We start from the raw sequence: 15,868 nt of genomic DNA, 5'->3' as shown, positions 1-15,868 counted from the left end.
CCTTAGACTGCTGATGCTCACTTATACCTCAGGAGCATTATCTTCATGACAATGTTAAGTTCCTATTAAGGAAAGGCTGAGGCAAAAAAGCCCTGCAGACCTAAAGATTTATTTAATCATATTTTCAAGGCTAAAGCACAAACCAAACTATACAACTCTATGTCCCCTGATCTCTTTTTGCTAGCTATCTCTGCGCCTTTGCTCAAAATAGAATGCATGCCCCAAATACATTCTTTCCTCCTCTGTCTTCTGAAACCCCTGTTTTTCTTTAAGTTCTAATTTACTGGTCACCTCTTTCATGAAGTTTATGCTTATGCTTCATGAAAGGAAGAGGAAATCACAACAGATTTGCAGTCAAGAGGACCTGAGGTTCAAATCTTGGTTTTTTCATTTACAATCTGTATGGCTTTGAACAAGTCTTTTCCCTACCTAAGCATTAGTTTCCTCATCTATAAAATGAAGGAATTGGACTAGATGATATCCAAGGTCCCTTCTATGGATATCATAGAATACTATGATTTCAATATTGTATAACTAAAAATTAAGCCAAAAGGCAAAGATTCAACTACTGAATGCTATTCTATCTTCACAGATGACTAAGCTCCCAAAACTTACAGTATTCCAGATAACTTGCTGAGGATAAAGTATCTAAATAACACTGACATCAAGTGACCTTGCAAGGACCAGGGTCAGGGATGGGAATGTGGCAAACAAGTAGGCCAGAGAATTTCATGAAGAATAAAATTTAAATGAAAGAGACAGAATAAAACTACACTCATGCTTTCATGGGTATAAGAATCTCTCAATAAGAAAACTCTTTTTCCTAAAGCAAATCAGTCCCTTTACTGAAATTTACAGACAAAGAATCTCCTCAGACATTTAATGGGTTAAGGAACTTGCCCAGGATCACAAAGACAGTATCAACAGTCATCCATGAACCTAGGTCTTCAGGACCTAGAAATTAATTCCCTACCCCACTACACACCATGCTGAAAGGAATCCTCAAGGGAATGAATCATCAAGTGGTACATCAGTGGACTATATCATTGATATAGTTTACTAGACTTAGCAAAACATTTAGTCCAATCTCTCATGCTATTCCTATGAAGAAGATAGATATATAGGCTAGGTAGGTAGTACAAAGTTAATCTGGAATTAGTTAAACAGCCACACCCAAAGAATAATCTCTAATGAAATGAATTTGAAGTAGAATGTCCCATTGATTTTTGTTTCATCCTTTTACCCTTGTTTAAAGTGATTTTCTATCTCATCCACCATAACTTTTCCAAGCCTTGCATACCAACTCCCCACACCATACCCTCAAAACCTCAGAACTTCATCTTTTACTGATAAAATACTGATCATTTGCTGCGAATTTTCTATTCTCCTTTTCTCATTTTAAATTTCCTTAACACCATCCTCAACTACTTCCTCCTGTCCTCCAATCTCTAATGAAGATATGGTCCCATTCTTCTTCTCCAAAGCCAACTCTTTCTCTATGTCTTGATCCTCTCTTTCGTTTTCTCCAGCAAATTACCTCCATTATTATCCCATCTCTCTCATCTTTAATCTTTCCCTATCCATTGGTTCCTTTCCTGCTGCCTACAAATAAACTCCAGTTTCATTTAAAAAAAACTGTCTCTAAATTCTGACATCTCAGTTATTATTCCATAGCTCTCTTACTTTTCAGTCGATTCCTTAAACTATCTACACTTACTGTCTCCTACTTCTTCTCTCACCTGCTTCTAAAACCTCTGCATTCTAACTTCTAATCTCATCAATCAATAGAAAATAATCTCTCCAAAATTACCAATGATAAAAGTGTCAAATCTGATGGTCCTTGCTCATTCTTCATCCTTTTTGAGTTTTCTACTGCATTTGAATATATCCCAACTATTCCTTTAACCATAACAGATATATATTTCTCCTTCTGCTGAATCTCCTTTACTGGAACAGCATACATATCATGACCTCTAAGTGTGGGATGACTCTCAAGGCCATTTCTCATCTCTCATCTTTTCAAACTCTCCTTCCCCACTTCTCTTTGCTTGCTCTCTCTCTTGTCTCTGTCTCTCTCTGCCCCACTTTCTCTCTCTTCCCCCTCCCCCTTTCTCTCTGTGACATCATCAGCTCATATGGATTTAATTACCATCACTATTCAGAATATTTCCATTGCTATGTAATCAGTCCTAGTCACTCTCCTGAGTTCCAGGATAATATCACCAACTTCTTTATGGATATTTCAACAAATTCAATGTGACAAAAAGAAAACTCATTACCTTTCAACTAAAGTCTCCTCTTCCAAACTTCCCTATTCCCTCCTTCAAGTGCATTATCATCCTTTTATTCACCCAGGTTTGTAACTTTGGAGTGATCCATAACTACTCTTACTTACAGCACATATTCAATTAATTACCAACTTTATCAGTGCTACCTTCATACCATTTCTCACATTTTTTGCCTTTTTTCTACTCATACAACCACCATCCTAGTTCAGGCCATTATCTCTCCCCTGAATTACTTGAAGTAGCTTACTGAATGTTATCTCTGCCTTCTGTCTCTTCCATTCCAATCTATGCTCCACACAGCTGTCAAAGCGATGTTCCTAAAAATCAAGTCCTACAATATTACCTCCTTAATAAATTCAAGTGGCTTTCTAATTAGTACAGGATCAAATCTAAATTTCTTTCTTTAGTATTTAATACTCCTCTTCAAGATCTGGCTCTGGACACATTAATTTTCCTCAACATAATCTAGAGTTCAGCCACACTGAACTTCTACTCCTCATAGGCAACACTCTTATTTGCTTCTTGCCATACCTTTTCACTGACCATTCTCCATGACTGCAACATTTCCCCTCTTCATCTCTGCCTCTTGAAATCTCTAGGTTATTTCAAGAATCACCTTCTATAAGTCTTTCCTGGTGCCCATAGCTGCTAATACCTTCCCCTCCAAATTTCCTCATAACCATCTTGTATATGTTTTGTGTGTACCTATATATGTGCATTTTGTTCCCTCTTTCACAGCTTGTACTTTTAATCACCTTTTTTAGTATAATTCCCAAATTCCCAATGCCAGTTCAGAGTAGGAGCTTATTATGTAAATATTTGCTGATTAAATAACTGATTAACATTTAAGATAAAAGCAATGATGGAAGGCTTATCAATTTACAGAGGTCACAAATCTAGGCATGACAGATAACACATTAGATGACAGCCACAAAGAGATTTTAACAGATTAGAATATGCCATCAAATTAAGGTGATTTTTTTTAACCCTTACATTCCATCTTGCGTACTAATTCCAAGGCAGAAGAGGAATAAGGGCCAGGGCAATGGGAGTTAAGTGACTTGCTCAAGGTCACACAGCTAGGAAGTGTGTGAGGCCAAATTTGAACCCAGGACCTCCCATCTCTAGGTCTGGTTCTCAATCCACTGAGCCATTTATGGATCTGTTCTATTCTAAAGTAAAAAAATCAACTTCACAGCTACAAGGGAGCCAGAGAGTAAATGAGTGAGTGTATGTGTGTGTGGGGGGGGGGGGTGGGGAGTGAAGGGTGGGGGGGTGTTTGCAACATCATATGACATATACATCATTTTCCTAGGAAAGATCTAGAAATTTTGACTGTAATGTCCATGTGAGACAAAAGTATGATATGGTAGCCAAAAAGCTGCCAACACATTAGGCTACATTAAGAGAATGTGAGTTTTATGTGTTGGGAGGAAGGGAAGAAATGATGGGAAGCATGATAATTGAAAGCATATCCTGAGATCATGACCCTAATTCATTATGAAACTGAAAGAAATGGGAATTTTTAGTCCAGAGAAGAAAAGATTGGAGGAAGGAGTTTGTGGAGAGGAAACGATGCATAGAAACTGCAGAAATGAAAATTTAGACTTGATATATGGAAAAACTTTTTGAACAATTAAAACTATCCAAAAGTGGAATGGGGTGCTGTGGGAGGCAGTAGTTTCTCCTCCACTGGATTCACTAATTAAAGGTGGATTGAACTAAATACTCTCTGAAGTCCATTTGAAATCTTAGATTCAGAGGCGAATCAATCCTTTCTACAATATTCCTTACAGATGGCTGTCCAGTCTTTGTTTAAATAGTTGTTGTTTTGGAAGGCAATTATCATTGGAATAATTAAAACTTAATCTAAGTGAGCAATGATATCTCTTATAAAAAGTACAAATTAGTTTTAAGGAAATTAGTCATAGAAGATGGATATGTCTTGTTAGAACAGGACCTTTTTCCCCTTTCTGTTCTATTTGACCCTCCTATAAATATTACTTACACTGTGTTTTGTTTCTTTAACCTGTTTTTGGGGCGTCCTATTGGATTGGCATAGCGCCGTTTTATCTGTGCTGCTTTTTTATGTAGAAGTTTTCTTCCTTTTTTCCGAGGTCGACAAATCTGACATATCCACATGCCTATAAAACAAATAAAACCTCATGTCAAACCAGTGCTGGTATAAATAGTCTAATAACTTAAGAAACACTAAGTTGATAGAAAACATCATTACGCTTTCCTGAATCTTATAAAATACAAGTGTCCTGAAAAAGTCTAACTTCTACAGGATTTTATGGGATTTTTTCAAATCATTCACAAAATTATACAAGGAGTATAGTCTTTCTGTCCTATCTTAAAAAACAAAAAAACTCAGTGAAGATGGCAAGGAAGAACATTTTCCTTTTTATCATCAATTCATTTTTCTTTCTCCCTCCCTCTCTTCTCTCTCTTGCCTCTCTCTCCTTCCATCCCTCACACAGCAAGTGTTTCTAAAATAGTAAAGCATAATAAACCATTCCTATTTCAGAACCAGGGAAACTCAGTATATAATAATCTTGTAAATGACCCAGGGGAGGCTTTCTTTCACCAGTTAGGTAACAGTCTCAATTCACTTGCTACAAATCACCAGAATAGGGATGAAGAAGGTTAAAAAATTGAATTATCAAATTTTGACATAGAGTTGTCTTACCTTCCACAAATCATTATTTGTGAATATTACAGGCAAGCAGTATTAAATTCATGCTACAAGAATCTTCACATGTATAAATAGAAAGATTACCTCCATTTCAGAGAAGCAAGTATCTTCCTACTTATAAGATCATCAATATTGTCAAATAGAAAGCTGTAGAGAATTCTCTTATTTTAAGAAATGAAGAAATCTTTCACCCACTTCTACAGAGTCCCTTCCTTTTCCTATTAGATTTCAGAATGCATTCACCTTTCGGCATCCTAGTGAGTGGCGGATCACAGCATTCCATGTGAAAACCCCGGTCACATGAATCACAGAAGAGCATATTATCCTATGAAAATGACAAGAAAAGGTAATTCAATGTTATCTGACAGAGCATACCTAACAAAGTATACCAAGTCCATTTTACCCTCAGTAAAATAGGGTTGTACTCTTAAATAACCTAAGTCAAATGAAAGAAAAAAAGAAACCTCCTAAATTTGGACTAAGAGACTAATTAATGTGAATTAATGCAAAGATCTGCTTTATATATTTTTAAATAACTATAATTTCATTACTTTCAAAAACATACATAACGAAAATTAAGTTTAAAAAAGTATTGTCCAATACAGGTCCTAACAAAAAAACTGCTTTAAGGATCTATAATTAGTATACCAATTAATGGCATGTAAATAGGTGCTTCTAACTTACCCAAGGGTATCAGGAAAACAGCTGGTTCTTTTAAGTGGTTAAAACATTCTCTCTAAAATGCCAAATATCTATTTATAAACAGAATATCTAATCAGGAAAGCAGAAGTACTCACTGCATTTTTTCCCTGGTCTCGACAAGAGCTACACGTTTTACACTCAATGCACTGCCACCGTAAGGCCTTCACTCGAACTGTTAACTCTGGAGAGAACTTTAAACAGGATGGATGACCTATCAAAAGAGGATATGACCAACACTGAAACAATCATCAAAGATTCTATTACTGTATTAAAATGGGTGATATGCAGACAGGTAAAATTATCACATACACACACACATACATATATTTACTTATGTATATGCAGAAATACATTTGCATTTTATTTATCTTAATATTAATGCATTTATTGGTGGTTTCCATAGATGTCTGTTGGATTTAGTTCTCCAGATCAACTGTTTTAAGTGCCAAGCAATTAAGAAAAACAAAAAATATCACATTGGATTAAGTTTGGCGAAATCCAAACTTTTATTTATCCAATCTTATCATGTCAATTGTGAATAGTCCACAATATAAAGTGGTCTTCCCATCGTTTGTTTGTGATATATTTGAGTGGTACAATGGAAAAAGTATTTAGAGAAAGAGAGCAGCAACTTTATATATTTGCAGAAATGCCAACGACCAACACTGAATGAAACTACAGTGCATCAAATTCACAAGAATCACTTTTTTAAACACTAAACAAGAAATTTCAGGAAAATTTGAAAATTATTTGAAGTAAAACAAAATAAAAACAGTAGAATTAAAAGAATAAAATGCATACTACTAATTACAATTCCATAAGAAGCAGCAGCAAGGTACAGTAGATCATAAGTGCTAATCATAGAATCAGGAAGATCATTCAAATCTTGCCATGATATGTAAAAATTATGTGGACCACAAACATCACAAGACTGTTTTGATTTTCCAATGAGAAACTTGTATGTCTTAAAATATTAAAGTATTATATAAACATCAGTTTTATTATCATAGGCTCCTGATTTCCTCAGTGTAGGTGTAAAGAAAACTCCCTTCACTGACACAAATCAACTTGCTTTTAACTTATACTCTCAGAGAACAGCCTGGGGTGCTGGAGGTTAAATGACTTGTCCACAGTCTCAAAGCCCATTTATGTCTGAGACAATATTTTAACACAGGCCTTCTTGCTTTTCAAAGCCAGCTCTATCCATTATTATCAATAGTCTTCAAAGCTGACACTAGAGTCATTTGGAAAGGCCATAGCTTGACCCCAAGGGGATGGGATGTACACATGTTTAGGCAATCTCACAGGACAGAAAAATACGTCTCATCAGTCCTACCCAAGATGGCCAATTGTGAAGCTTGACTCTTACATAATTATACCTATCCTCCCTCCTACATACATATTCCCCTACTCCACCTCCCCACCTTTCACTGCACAAATTCCAGGCTACCTTTTCAGAGCTGCGATTAAGCCCTTCAGTGAAATTTTAACCCGATTCATTCCCCTATTCTACAGGCACCCACCGGAGCTGCTTAGGTGGAAAAATTCTCTCCCTCCCCTTCTCTCTCTCCCTACCTTCACTCCATTCCTCCCTCTTCTTGCCCCTCACCCACCCAGGGGCATGAGTTGTCTTAGCCAAGTATTTAGAAATAAAATCTTTGCTGTTAACATTTATCACTTTATTTGGATTTATTTCTGTTTAAAGTTAAATGTACAGCTATTTTTTAAATTAAATTTTTAGAAAATGATTTTAAACCAAACCATTAGGAAAAATGCAATATGTTCACTTTTTAAAATGTGGCTTTCTCCTCTAACAGTAGGTAATATGTTCTTATGTATTTGTTGGGGGAAGGAAGGAAATAGGTTCTTCCTCATTCTCTTCATCTTCTAGTATAATAAGAATATTCAAATTTACAAAGTATAAAATCTGAAAGAGAAAAACTTCACATATCTACAAAATAAGCACAGTTCTAATATAAATCCCAAAAGGAAGTAGAGGGGCAACATGACATAATGAATAGAAAAACTGGCCTTACAATCACGAAGATCTGTGTTTTTATACATTAATTCAAACTAGTGCTATGACCCTGGGCAAGTCACTTTAATCTGTCACTGTCCCTATAAATTCCAGAGAAGTTGCTAATTTTCAAAATTAATCATTATAATTTCACAGAGTTCAAATGATTTTTAGCATTCTTTTCATTATTACAGCCCTTCTTATGAAGCATTTAGCACAGTCCTGGCATGTAATAGCTTCTTAATATATGCTTATTCTATTATTCTCTCCTTATTTTACTCTGTATCTGTTCATTTAAGTTTCATGTTTCCTTATATTCACTATTCCTTACCAATAAATAGTACATCATATCACAATTTATCTAGTCATTTCCAAAATAATAGTTATCTTACTTTGTTTCTAAATTTTGTTACTACAAAATGAACTATGAAATTTTTGGTACATATGGGGCCTTTTTGACTTTTACATTCTTGGGGAGGTTAATATTGGTATTGCTGGGTCAAAGGTTACATAAAAATCTTAGTGACTTTTCTTGCATAATTACCAGACTCTTTTCCAGAATTTGACCAATTCACAGTTTCACCAATAACATGTGAGTATATTTGCATACTTACAACAATTCCAATACTGACTCTTTCTGAATTATATCATCTTTGCCAGTTTGGTGGATGTGGGATCACAGGACCATAGATTGAGAATTGGAAGGGATCTCCAGGGTCATCAAATCCAAAACCCTCATTTTAAAATTCAAACTACAATCTAATAAATCTGAATTCAATGTTCTTTCTAAAGTGCCAAGTGGTGAGTTGTTGGGTTTTTTTTAAGTTACATTTTTTTATGAGTATTTTTTAAACCCCTTACCTTCCACCTTGGAATCAATACTATGTATTGGCTCCAAGGCAGAAGAGTAGTAAGGGCTAGTCAATGGGGGTTAAGTGACTTGCCCAGGGTCACACAACTAAGAAGTATCTGAGGCCAGGACTTCCCATCTCTAAGCCTGACTCTCAATCCACAGAGCTACCCAGCTGCCCCCTTTTATGATGATTTAAAACAACCTTTTAGATTGTGGTTATTTTCAAATTCTATTGAAACTGACATAATTTTTGACTACTAATTTACTGAGGAACATCTTTTGGTCTTGTTTATTAGTACCAATCATCTATATATCTTGCAAATCAGATTTCTATAAGATCAGTTACAAAGATTTTTTTCCTTCAATATCCTAGTTTGTACTGATTTTATTAAGGCAAAACCCTTTTATGTGATTGAAATTCTCTATTTTTATCTTTTATGATCACCTCTATCCATTGTTTAGTTAAAAATTTTCCTCTAGCTATAGTTATAAAAGGTATCTCTCAATTCAAATATTTATTAAGTACCTACTATATACAATGCTGACTGTTCAGCACCATGGAAACAAAAATGGCATATTTCACCTGAGGAGTTTATAATCAGAAAGCATGAGAAATGTACAAAAACTATACACTATTAAATGGGGTAGGAGAGGTGAGATGTGTATATAAATGAGACAGAATGTGAGAAGAACAAAAGCCCAAGATTCTAAAGGAAGACTGCTCATGAGAGAATGGGACAGATGTTCTCAAGTACAAAATTCTGAAAAAAATCAAATAATTCTAGTAAAAAAAAGCAGAAGGACCTAAAAGAGCTGCATGGGGAATTCACAGACAAATTATTTGTAATAATCATGTACAGAATAAAATGGCATAATTCAATCCTGTTAAGATTGTGAAGAGTGTCTTCAGCTGTAAAGCCCAGAATGAACTGAGCGCTTTTTTTTTTTTAAAATGAGTTATAAGGCCAAGAAAATGAAGGCTTTAGTTAGTGTATGGGCAAGAGGACAATCAAAGAATAGATGGAACCACTGCCTAGATTAGATGGAATAAACTAGTAGAAAGAACTATTCACTCTCTTACTCTGCTTCTGTTTTCCAAGAAGAATGAGATTCCTTATTTTGAAGTACAGAACAAGGAATGTTTGATAATCTCTTCTTATCTAAAAGCATTACAAACTCAGCACACATCCAATTCCTTTCCTCTTGTCTCATTCCTGAAGTTACTGTAATCTGGCTCCCTATCTCTTCACTAAACTGAAACTGCTCTCTCCAAAATCAGTCAACAAGAATTTATTAAGCAATTGCTATAAGCCAGGTACTAAATGGCTGGGAATAGAATGAAAAGATAGCACCTGTTTTCAAAGGAGCTCAAGGTTTAGTTGTTTACTAAAGAGACAACATGCAAATAGCTATGTATAAACAAGACATATAAAGGATAAACTGGAAATGATCTTAGAAGGAAACACTAGGATTACGGGGAATATTCAGGAGAAAGACCGCTTACAGAGATGGAATTTTAGCTGAGATTTGAAGGAAGTCAGAGAAACCAGGAGGTGGAGATAAGTAGAAAGAACGTTTCAGGAATGGGGGACAAGTGAAAATGCCCAGTAGTGGGAGATATAGTATCTAGGGCAAGAACACCAAGGAGGCTAATATATCACTGGATCACAGAGTAAGTACAAAATCACCAAATCTACTGTCTTCTCAATCATCATCATTCTCAACCTCTCTGAAACACTTTAACATTACTTTCCTCTCTTTGTAGATACTGAAAAGAGTGTTGAAACATTTCGTAGATTACCAACAAGATTCAACAAGAAGAGATAGAAAAAGAAATCCCTTTCAAAATTTCTACAGAATGTAGAAAATATCTGAGACTCCACTTACTAAGATAAATAAAAGAACTATTTCAGCACAAACTCTAAAGAAAAACAAAAATAATTAGATATTGTAGAAAATAAAAGTTGTCATAGAATGCTAATATAACAAATTTCATATAGAAAACAACTTAACTTTTTTGTGTCCTGAGGCCCTTTTGGAAGTCTAACAAGACCTATGGACTTCTTTTAAGAATGTTCTTGAATTCACAAAATAAAATTTATAAAATTACAAAGGGAACCAATTACAGTGAAATCTACTTATGAAAATATTTTTTAAAATAAGTTTATAGATCCTAAGTTAAGAACGGGGGGGAGGGGGTTGAGGGGGGGTAGGAAGAGGAGGAAGGAGAGAACCATGAATCTCAAAAGGAAATAATGAGAGGGGGAAAATGAGGAAAGAAGGATACATAATAGTACCAGATCTCAAACTACACCATAAAGCAATCATCATCTTCAAAAGTAATTATTGCTGGTTAAAAAAAAATAGAAGAGTTGATCTATGAAAATATTAGGTACAGAAGTTCCCAGAAAAATAGGAACATAGTAGAATAATGTTCAATAAATTCAGGGATACCAACTAAGGAGGCTCAATATTTGAATTTTTTTTAAACTGCTAGGAAAACTGAAAAGTAGTCTGACAAGAATTCAGTTGAGGCCATCATTTCATATTATATACCACAGAGTAAATTCTAAATGAATGCATGTATAAAATTGGGGCTTCTTCATCTTTTTTTTATGTCACAGACCCCTTTTGGTAGTCCAGCCCATAGACCACCACCATCCTTTTTTCAGAATACCATTTTTAAATATATAGAATTTCACAAAAAACCCAATTATGCTTAAAGACAGGTATTGAAATACTTTTTTAAAACAAGTTTATTGACTCCAAGTTAAGAATTCTTGAGCTGGATATAAAAGGTCACATCATAAAACAAATTAGAGGAATTAAGAAAGATATCTTTTCAAATCATGGATAAGGAGAGAGTCTGACCAAATAATGGGTAGAGAGGATCAAAGAAGATAAAATGAAAAGTTCTGATTATATAAACTTGAAAAGTTATTGCACAAAGTCAAAAAGCAGTTAAAGTTAAAATTAAAAGTTAATCAGGAAGGGGGAAGGGGGAGAAGATAGGCCCTTAATAGCAAATTTCCCTGTAAAAGGTCTACTATAAGATATGTAAGAAACTGATACAAATATATAAGAAAAAGAACAATGTCCCAATAGATATATGGACAAAGTATATTAAAAGGGACTTCCCCCCCCCCCAAAAAAAAGGTTATCAGCAATCATATGGGAAAAAAAAGGTCCCATATGACTAATAAGAGAAATGTGAGTTAAAACAACTGAGATTCAATTAATCAACCAGCAAACATTTATTAGTGCCTACTATGTGCTAAGCACTGGGGATAGAAGAGATAAAAGGCAAACCCTGTCCTGAAGAAAATTACAATCTAATGGAGGAGACAACATGCAAACAAATACATACAAAAAGCAAGCTACAGGAAAATGGGAAATAAGTATCAGAGGAAACTGAGGAAATCATTAGTAAACAGAGGAAAGAAAGTCCTTGGAATGAAAAGGGGTCAGGGAAATCTTCCAGTAGAAGGTGAGTTTTAGTAGGGATTTAAAGGAAGCCAAGAGGTCAAAAGTCAGAGCAGAGGATGGAAAGCTTTTATGGGTCTAAGGCAGTGATGGTGAACCTTTTAGACACTGGGTGCCATGCCCCACCATCCTAAGAGATTGCATGCCATGCCCATCCCCAAAACTGAGTGCCATGCTGCTGCCCTACCCACCCCCCAACCCAGACAGGGGAGGGAGAAAGTGCTCCCATTGGGCTGATGATGGGCAGAGGGATGGGTAAAGTGGAAAAATGTCCTCAGGGTTAGTGTTAGAAACACTAGAGTCACAGTTAGGGTTAGAAACGAATTTAGGAGTAGGTTTCAAAATGAATTTAGGGTTAGGGAGGGGAATTGCCCCCCATAGGCTCAGGGTGAAAAAGAAAGAGGTCTATTTTGGATATAATGAGTTCAAGATGTCTACTAAACATACAATTCCAGACCTCTGAAAGGCAGTTGGAGATGCAAGATTAGAGATCAACAGAGAGATTATAGAGATATTGGGAGTCAGCTAGGTGGCACATTGGACAGAGCACCAGCCTGGAATCAGGAAAACTCATCTTCCCGAGTTGAGATCTGAGCCTCAGATACTAACCAGCTAATGTGTCCCTGGACAAGTTACTTAAACCTCTGTGCCTCAGTTCCTCATTTATCTGTAAAATTATCTGTAAAATAAACTGGAGAAAGAAATGGCAGTATCTTTGCCAAGAAAACCCCAAATGGGGTCACAAAGAGGCAGACACGACAAAAAGAACTAAACAACAGCAAGCGCCTACTAAGAGCCAAGCACAGTGTTAAATTCTGGGAATACAAAAAAAGGGTAATTCCTGCCCTAAAGAAGTCTACAATCTAAAGAGGGAAGATAACACACAAAAGTAAGCTGGAAAGGGCTAGCTAGTCCAAAGGGATATGGTTATGGGAAAAAAGAAAAGTTGCTGGATTGGGAGCCTCCTTGAAATGGACACTTAAAGAAGTTTTTTACTTTGTCCGCCAATCAAAAGAGGATCAAGGATATGAGGGTCCAGATGAAATATAAGTACTATGGCTGATGCAATGTTCCAGTATGATGAATTTCTTTGATGAAAATGGGACATTATGGAGGCCAGTTCCAAGTAGTATAGCCAAGTGGGAATTATATATAAGAATATTCAAGCAAAATAGATACAATCCACCTGCTAGCCAAATCAGAAAATATATGCCTCATTCTATACTTCTAGTCAGTCATCTCTCTACAAAGAGGTCAATTCTATCATTCTAATTGACAGAACTGTGACAACATGTTTGTGAACCCTTAGAAAAGGAAGGAGTGAATCAGCACAGGGAACTAACTGGAGACATTTAACAAAAGACCGGAGATGTCAAGGTAGATGTCTTCAAATATTTGTCCTTTTAGCAATCCCTAAGCCTCTTCTCTCCTAAACCTATTCTCTGGCTTCATAGTAACCTCTAATCACTCTACCCTTCCTTGCTTTTAGATATCATTCCTATTTGGGCCTCATTTCTCCTTTCTTCAGAATGCTTACCCTTCAGTTAAGTAGTTCAACTATACTCAAACTACAGTGGAATCCTTTACATTAATGTCCTCTCACTACAGCTTATTATCTTTCCAAACCCCAACCCAGTATTACTGCCTTCTCCATTCTTGCTGAAGAACTACTGACTGCCATTTAAGTCACATAACTGTGTTATATCAAAAAATGTGTATGTCTAATTTCAATTTGGTCCTCTCTGCTATCTGCCAATCTTTTTACTTATCTTTGGTCATCTAATTACTGCACTGCCTATTTCCAACTTCCCAATCACTTATAATCAAGTTTTCATCATTATCAACCAAAGGAAACTCTTAAGATCACCAACAATCAATATCCAAAGTGCAAAAATTCAATAGCCTTTCCTCATCCTTTTAGATGTCTTTAATATTTGGAAATGATGACTAACCCCTACTTGAGACCTCTGTTTTCCTGGGTTTTCATGACACTGATTTTCTCTGTGTTATTCCTACATTTCTGACCAATCCTCAGTCTCTTCAGACTTCTGAGAGTCCTTGCTCAATGATGCATATGTTAACAACTATATACTCCTGTTTATGTTTATTTCATCAATGTTATACATATTCCATAATTATGTTATTCATTGAATTGCTGCTTACTAACAAATATACTCATATTTAATCATACTATTATTTTATAGGTACACTGATAACATATTGTTAAGTTCACATTGTCTTGCTATGCTTAATAAACATTTGCTGATTGATTACGCTTCTTTGGCTTATTCTATAAGTATGCATAGATATACTTCTATGATATGCCTATAACATGTCAGGAATGTAATTTAGAAATGTAGTTACTGGGAGCAGCTAGGTGGCTCAGTAGATTGAAAGCCAGGCCTAGAGACAAGAGGTCCTAGCTTCAAATCTGGCCTCAGACACTTCCTAGCTGTGGGACTCTGGGCAAGTCACTTAACCCTCATTGCCTAGCCCTTACCACTCTTCTGCCTTGGAACCAATACACAGTATTGATTCTAAAACAGAAGGGTTTACAAAAAGAAAAAGAAAAGGAAACGCAGTTACTAATGTATCCTCTCAAGCAATATATTGTACTCTGTTGTCCAGTGCTGATACTACTAAGGTATATTTGCTGTAAATAGAACCCTGAAATGATTACCTGAGACAGATGATCACTTTTAAAGTGCTGATATTTGAGAGCTTGAGCTGTGTATTGACAGGTGTTAAGCCTAACACAACTGATTTTTCAAGGGACTACAAAATGTTCTGTCCCTATGGAGGAATGTAATCTACCTTTTGGAGCTCTGCCAAAGGACTTTGGGACAGGGCAGACTAATGACACACTGTTCCTTCTCTGGCATTTTCTAAACTCCAAGAGGATTTCAGGTTTTACCTAAACATAAACCCAAAGAGAGAAGATTCTAAACTTGAAAAAGGAGTTTGTGAATAAGAGATTGAAACTAAGTCAAGGAAGTGAAATGCTAGGAATACAAGAAACTTCAACATTATCAAATAGTGAAAAATGGCAAATTATCAGATGAATTTTGATAAAGGGCTGAATGAACATCACACATCGCTACTTAGAAATGAGAGAGAAAAGCCGTCAAGAGACAATAAGAGAAAGAATTCCAAAGTCAACCACTGATCATTAAAGATGGAGAAACAGGGACATTGAAGAGACTTTCTTAGAGGCTCTCTCCCACACCCCAAATATTCCTAAGTTCTTCTGTTATCTACCCTACTGACTATCTTGTTTTATCAGTTCCCTAATGGAGTTGATCAGAAAACAAATCAGCCAGCTTGCTGCTGTGTCCCCTTCCCCATCAAGAGTTGCAAATGTGACTGCCACTTCTAAAATTAGTATTTAGATAAATATTATTGCTTTAAGTGTTTCATGATATCTGTATCACAATGTATTAAAATTTTGTGCCAATTCGTTTTCTTGAATGCTAGAGGTGAGATTGGGAATGGAGAGGGGACAAAATGTAGAAAAGGAATAGATTTGATTCACTGAGGTTTTACAAAAGCAATTTCAATTTTGCCAGTGACACCTGTGTGGGTGTTCTGAGCTGCACATTTAATTAAGGGGACAGAAAATACATTCATGGATAGATTCCTCATGAGCCACAAGACAAGAGGAAGCCCCAAATTGCAAAGGAAGGAAACAAAGCAAGAACCACTTGTGCTTTCAGATCCACTCTTGGATGCCCCCCCTGATAGGCTCAGTCTGGAAAGGAGAGCAACTATGCCAAGGAAAGAAGCTGCTTAAGGAGAGCCACTACCCCAGAGGAGGGAAAAGAAGCAAG

General features: G+C 35.9%; 1 protein-coding gene across 1 annotated transcript in view; it reads right to left on the bottom strand.

Moving 5' to 3' along the window:
• The window catches only part of KAT6A (lysine acetyltransferase 6A), a 138,902-nt gene that overhangs the window by 52,170 nt on the left and 70,864 nt on the right, over positions 1 to 15,868 (bottom strand). Inside the window, exons 3-5 of the mRNA XM_044663548.1 lie at positions 5,784 to 5,899; positions 5,230 to 5,311; positions 4,297 to 4,432 (exon numbers count right to left, since the gene is read on the bottom strand). Coding sequence (XP_044519483.1) covers positions 4,297 to 4,432; positions 5,230 to 5,311; positions 5,784 to 5,899 — 334 coding nt within the window. The remainder of the gene's footprint in view (positions 1 to 4,296; positions 4,433 to 5,229; positions 5,312 to 5,783; positions 5,900 to 15,868) is intronic.

The sequence above is a fragment of the Gracilinanus agilis genome, chromosome 2, assembly GCF_016433145.1.
Source record: "Gracilinanus agilis isolate LMUSP501 chromosome 2, AgileGrace, whole genome shotgun sequence".
Lineage (NCBI taxonomy): Eukaryota > Metazoa > Chordata > Mammalia > Didelphimorphia > Didelphidae > Gracilinanus > Gracilinanus agilis.
The sequence above is the reverse complement of the archived record's forward strand: the minus strand, read 5'-3'. Positions and strand labels throughout refer to the sequence as shown.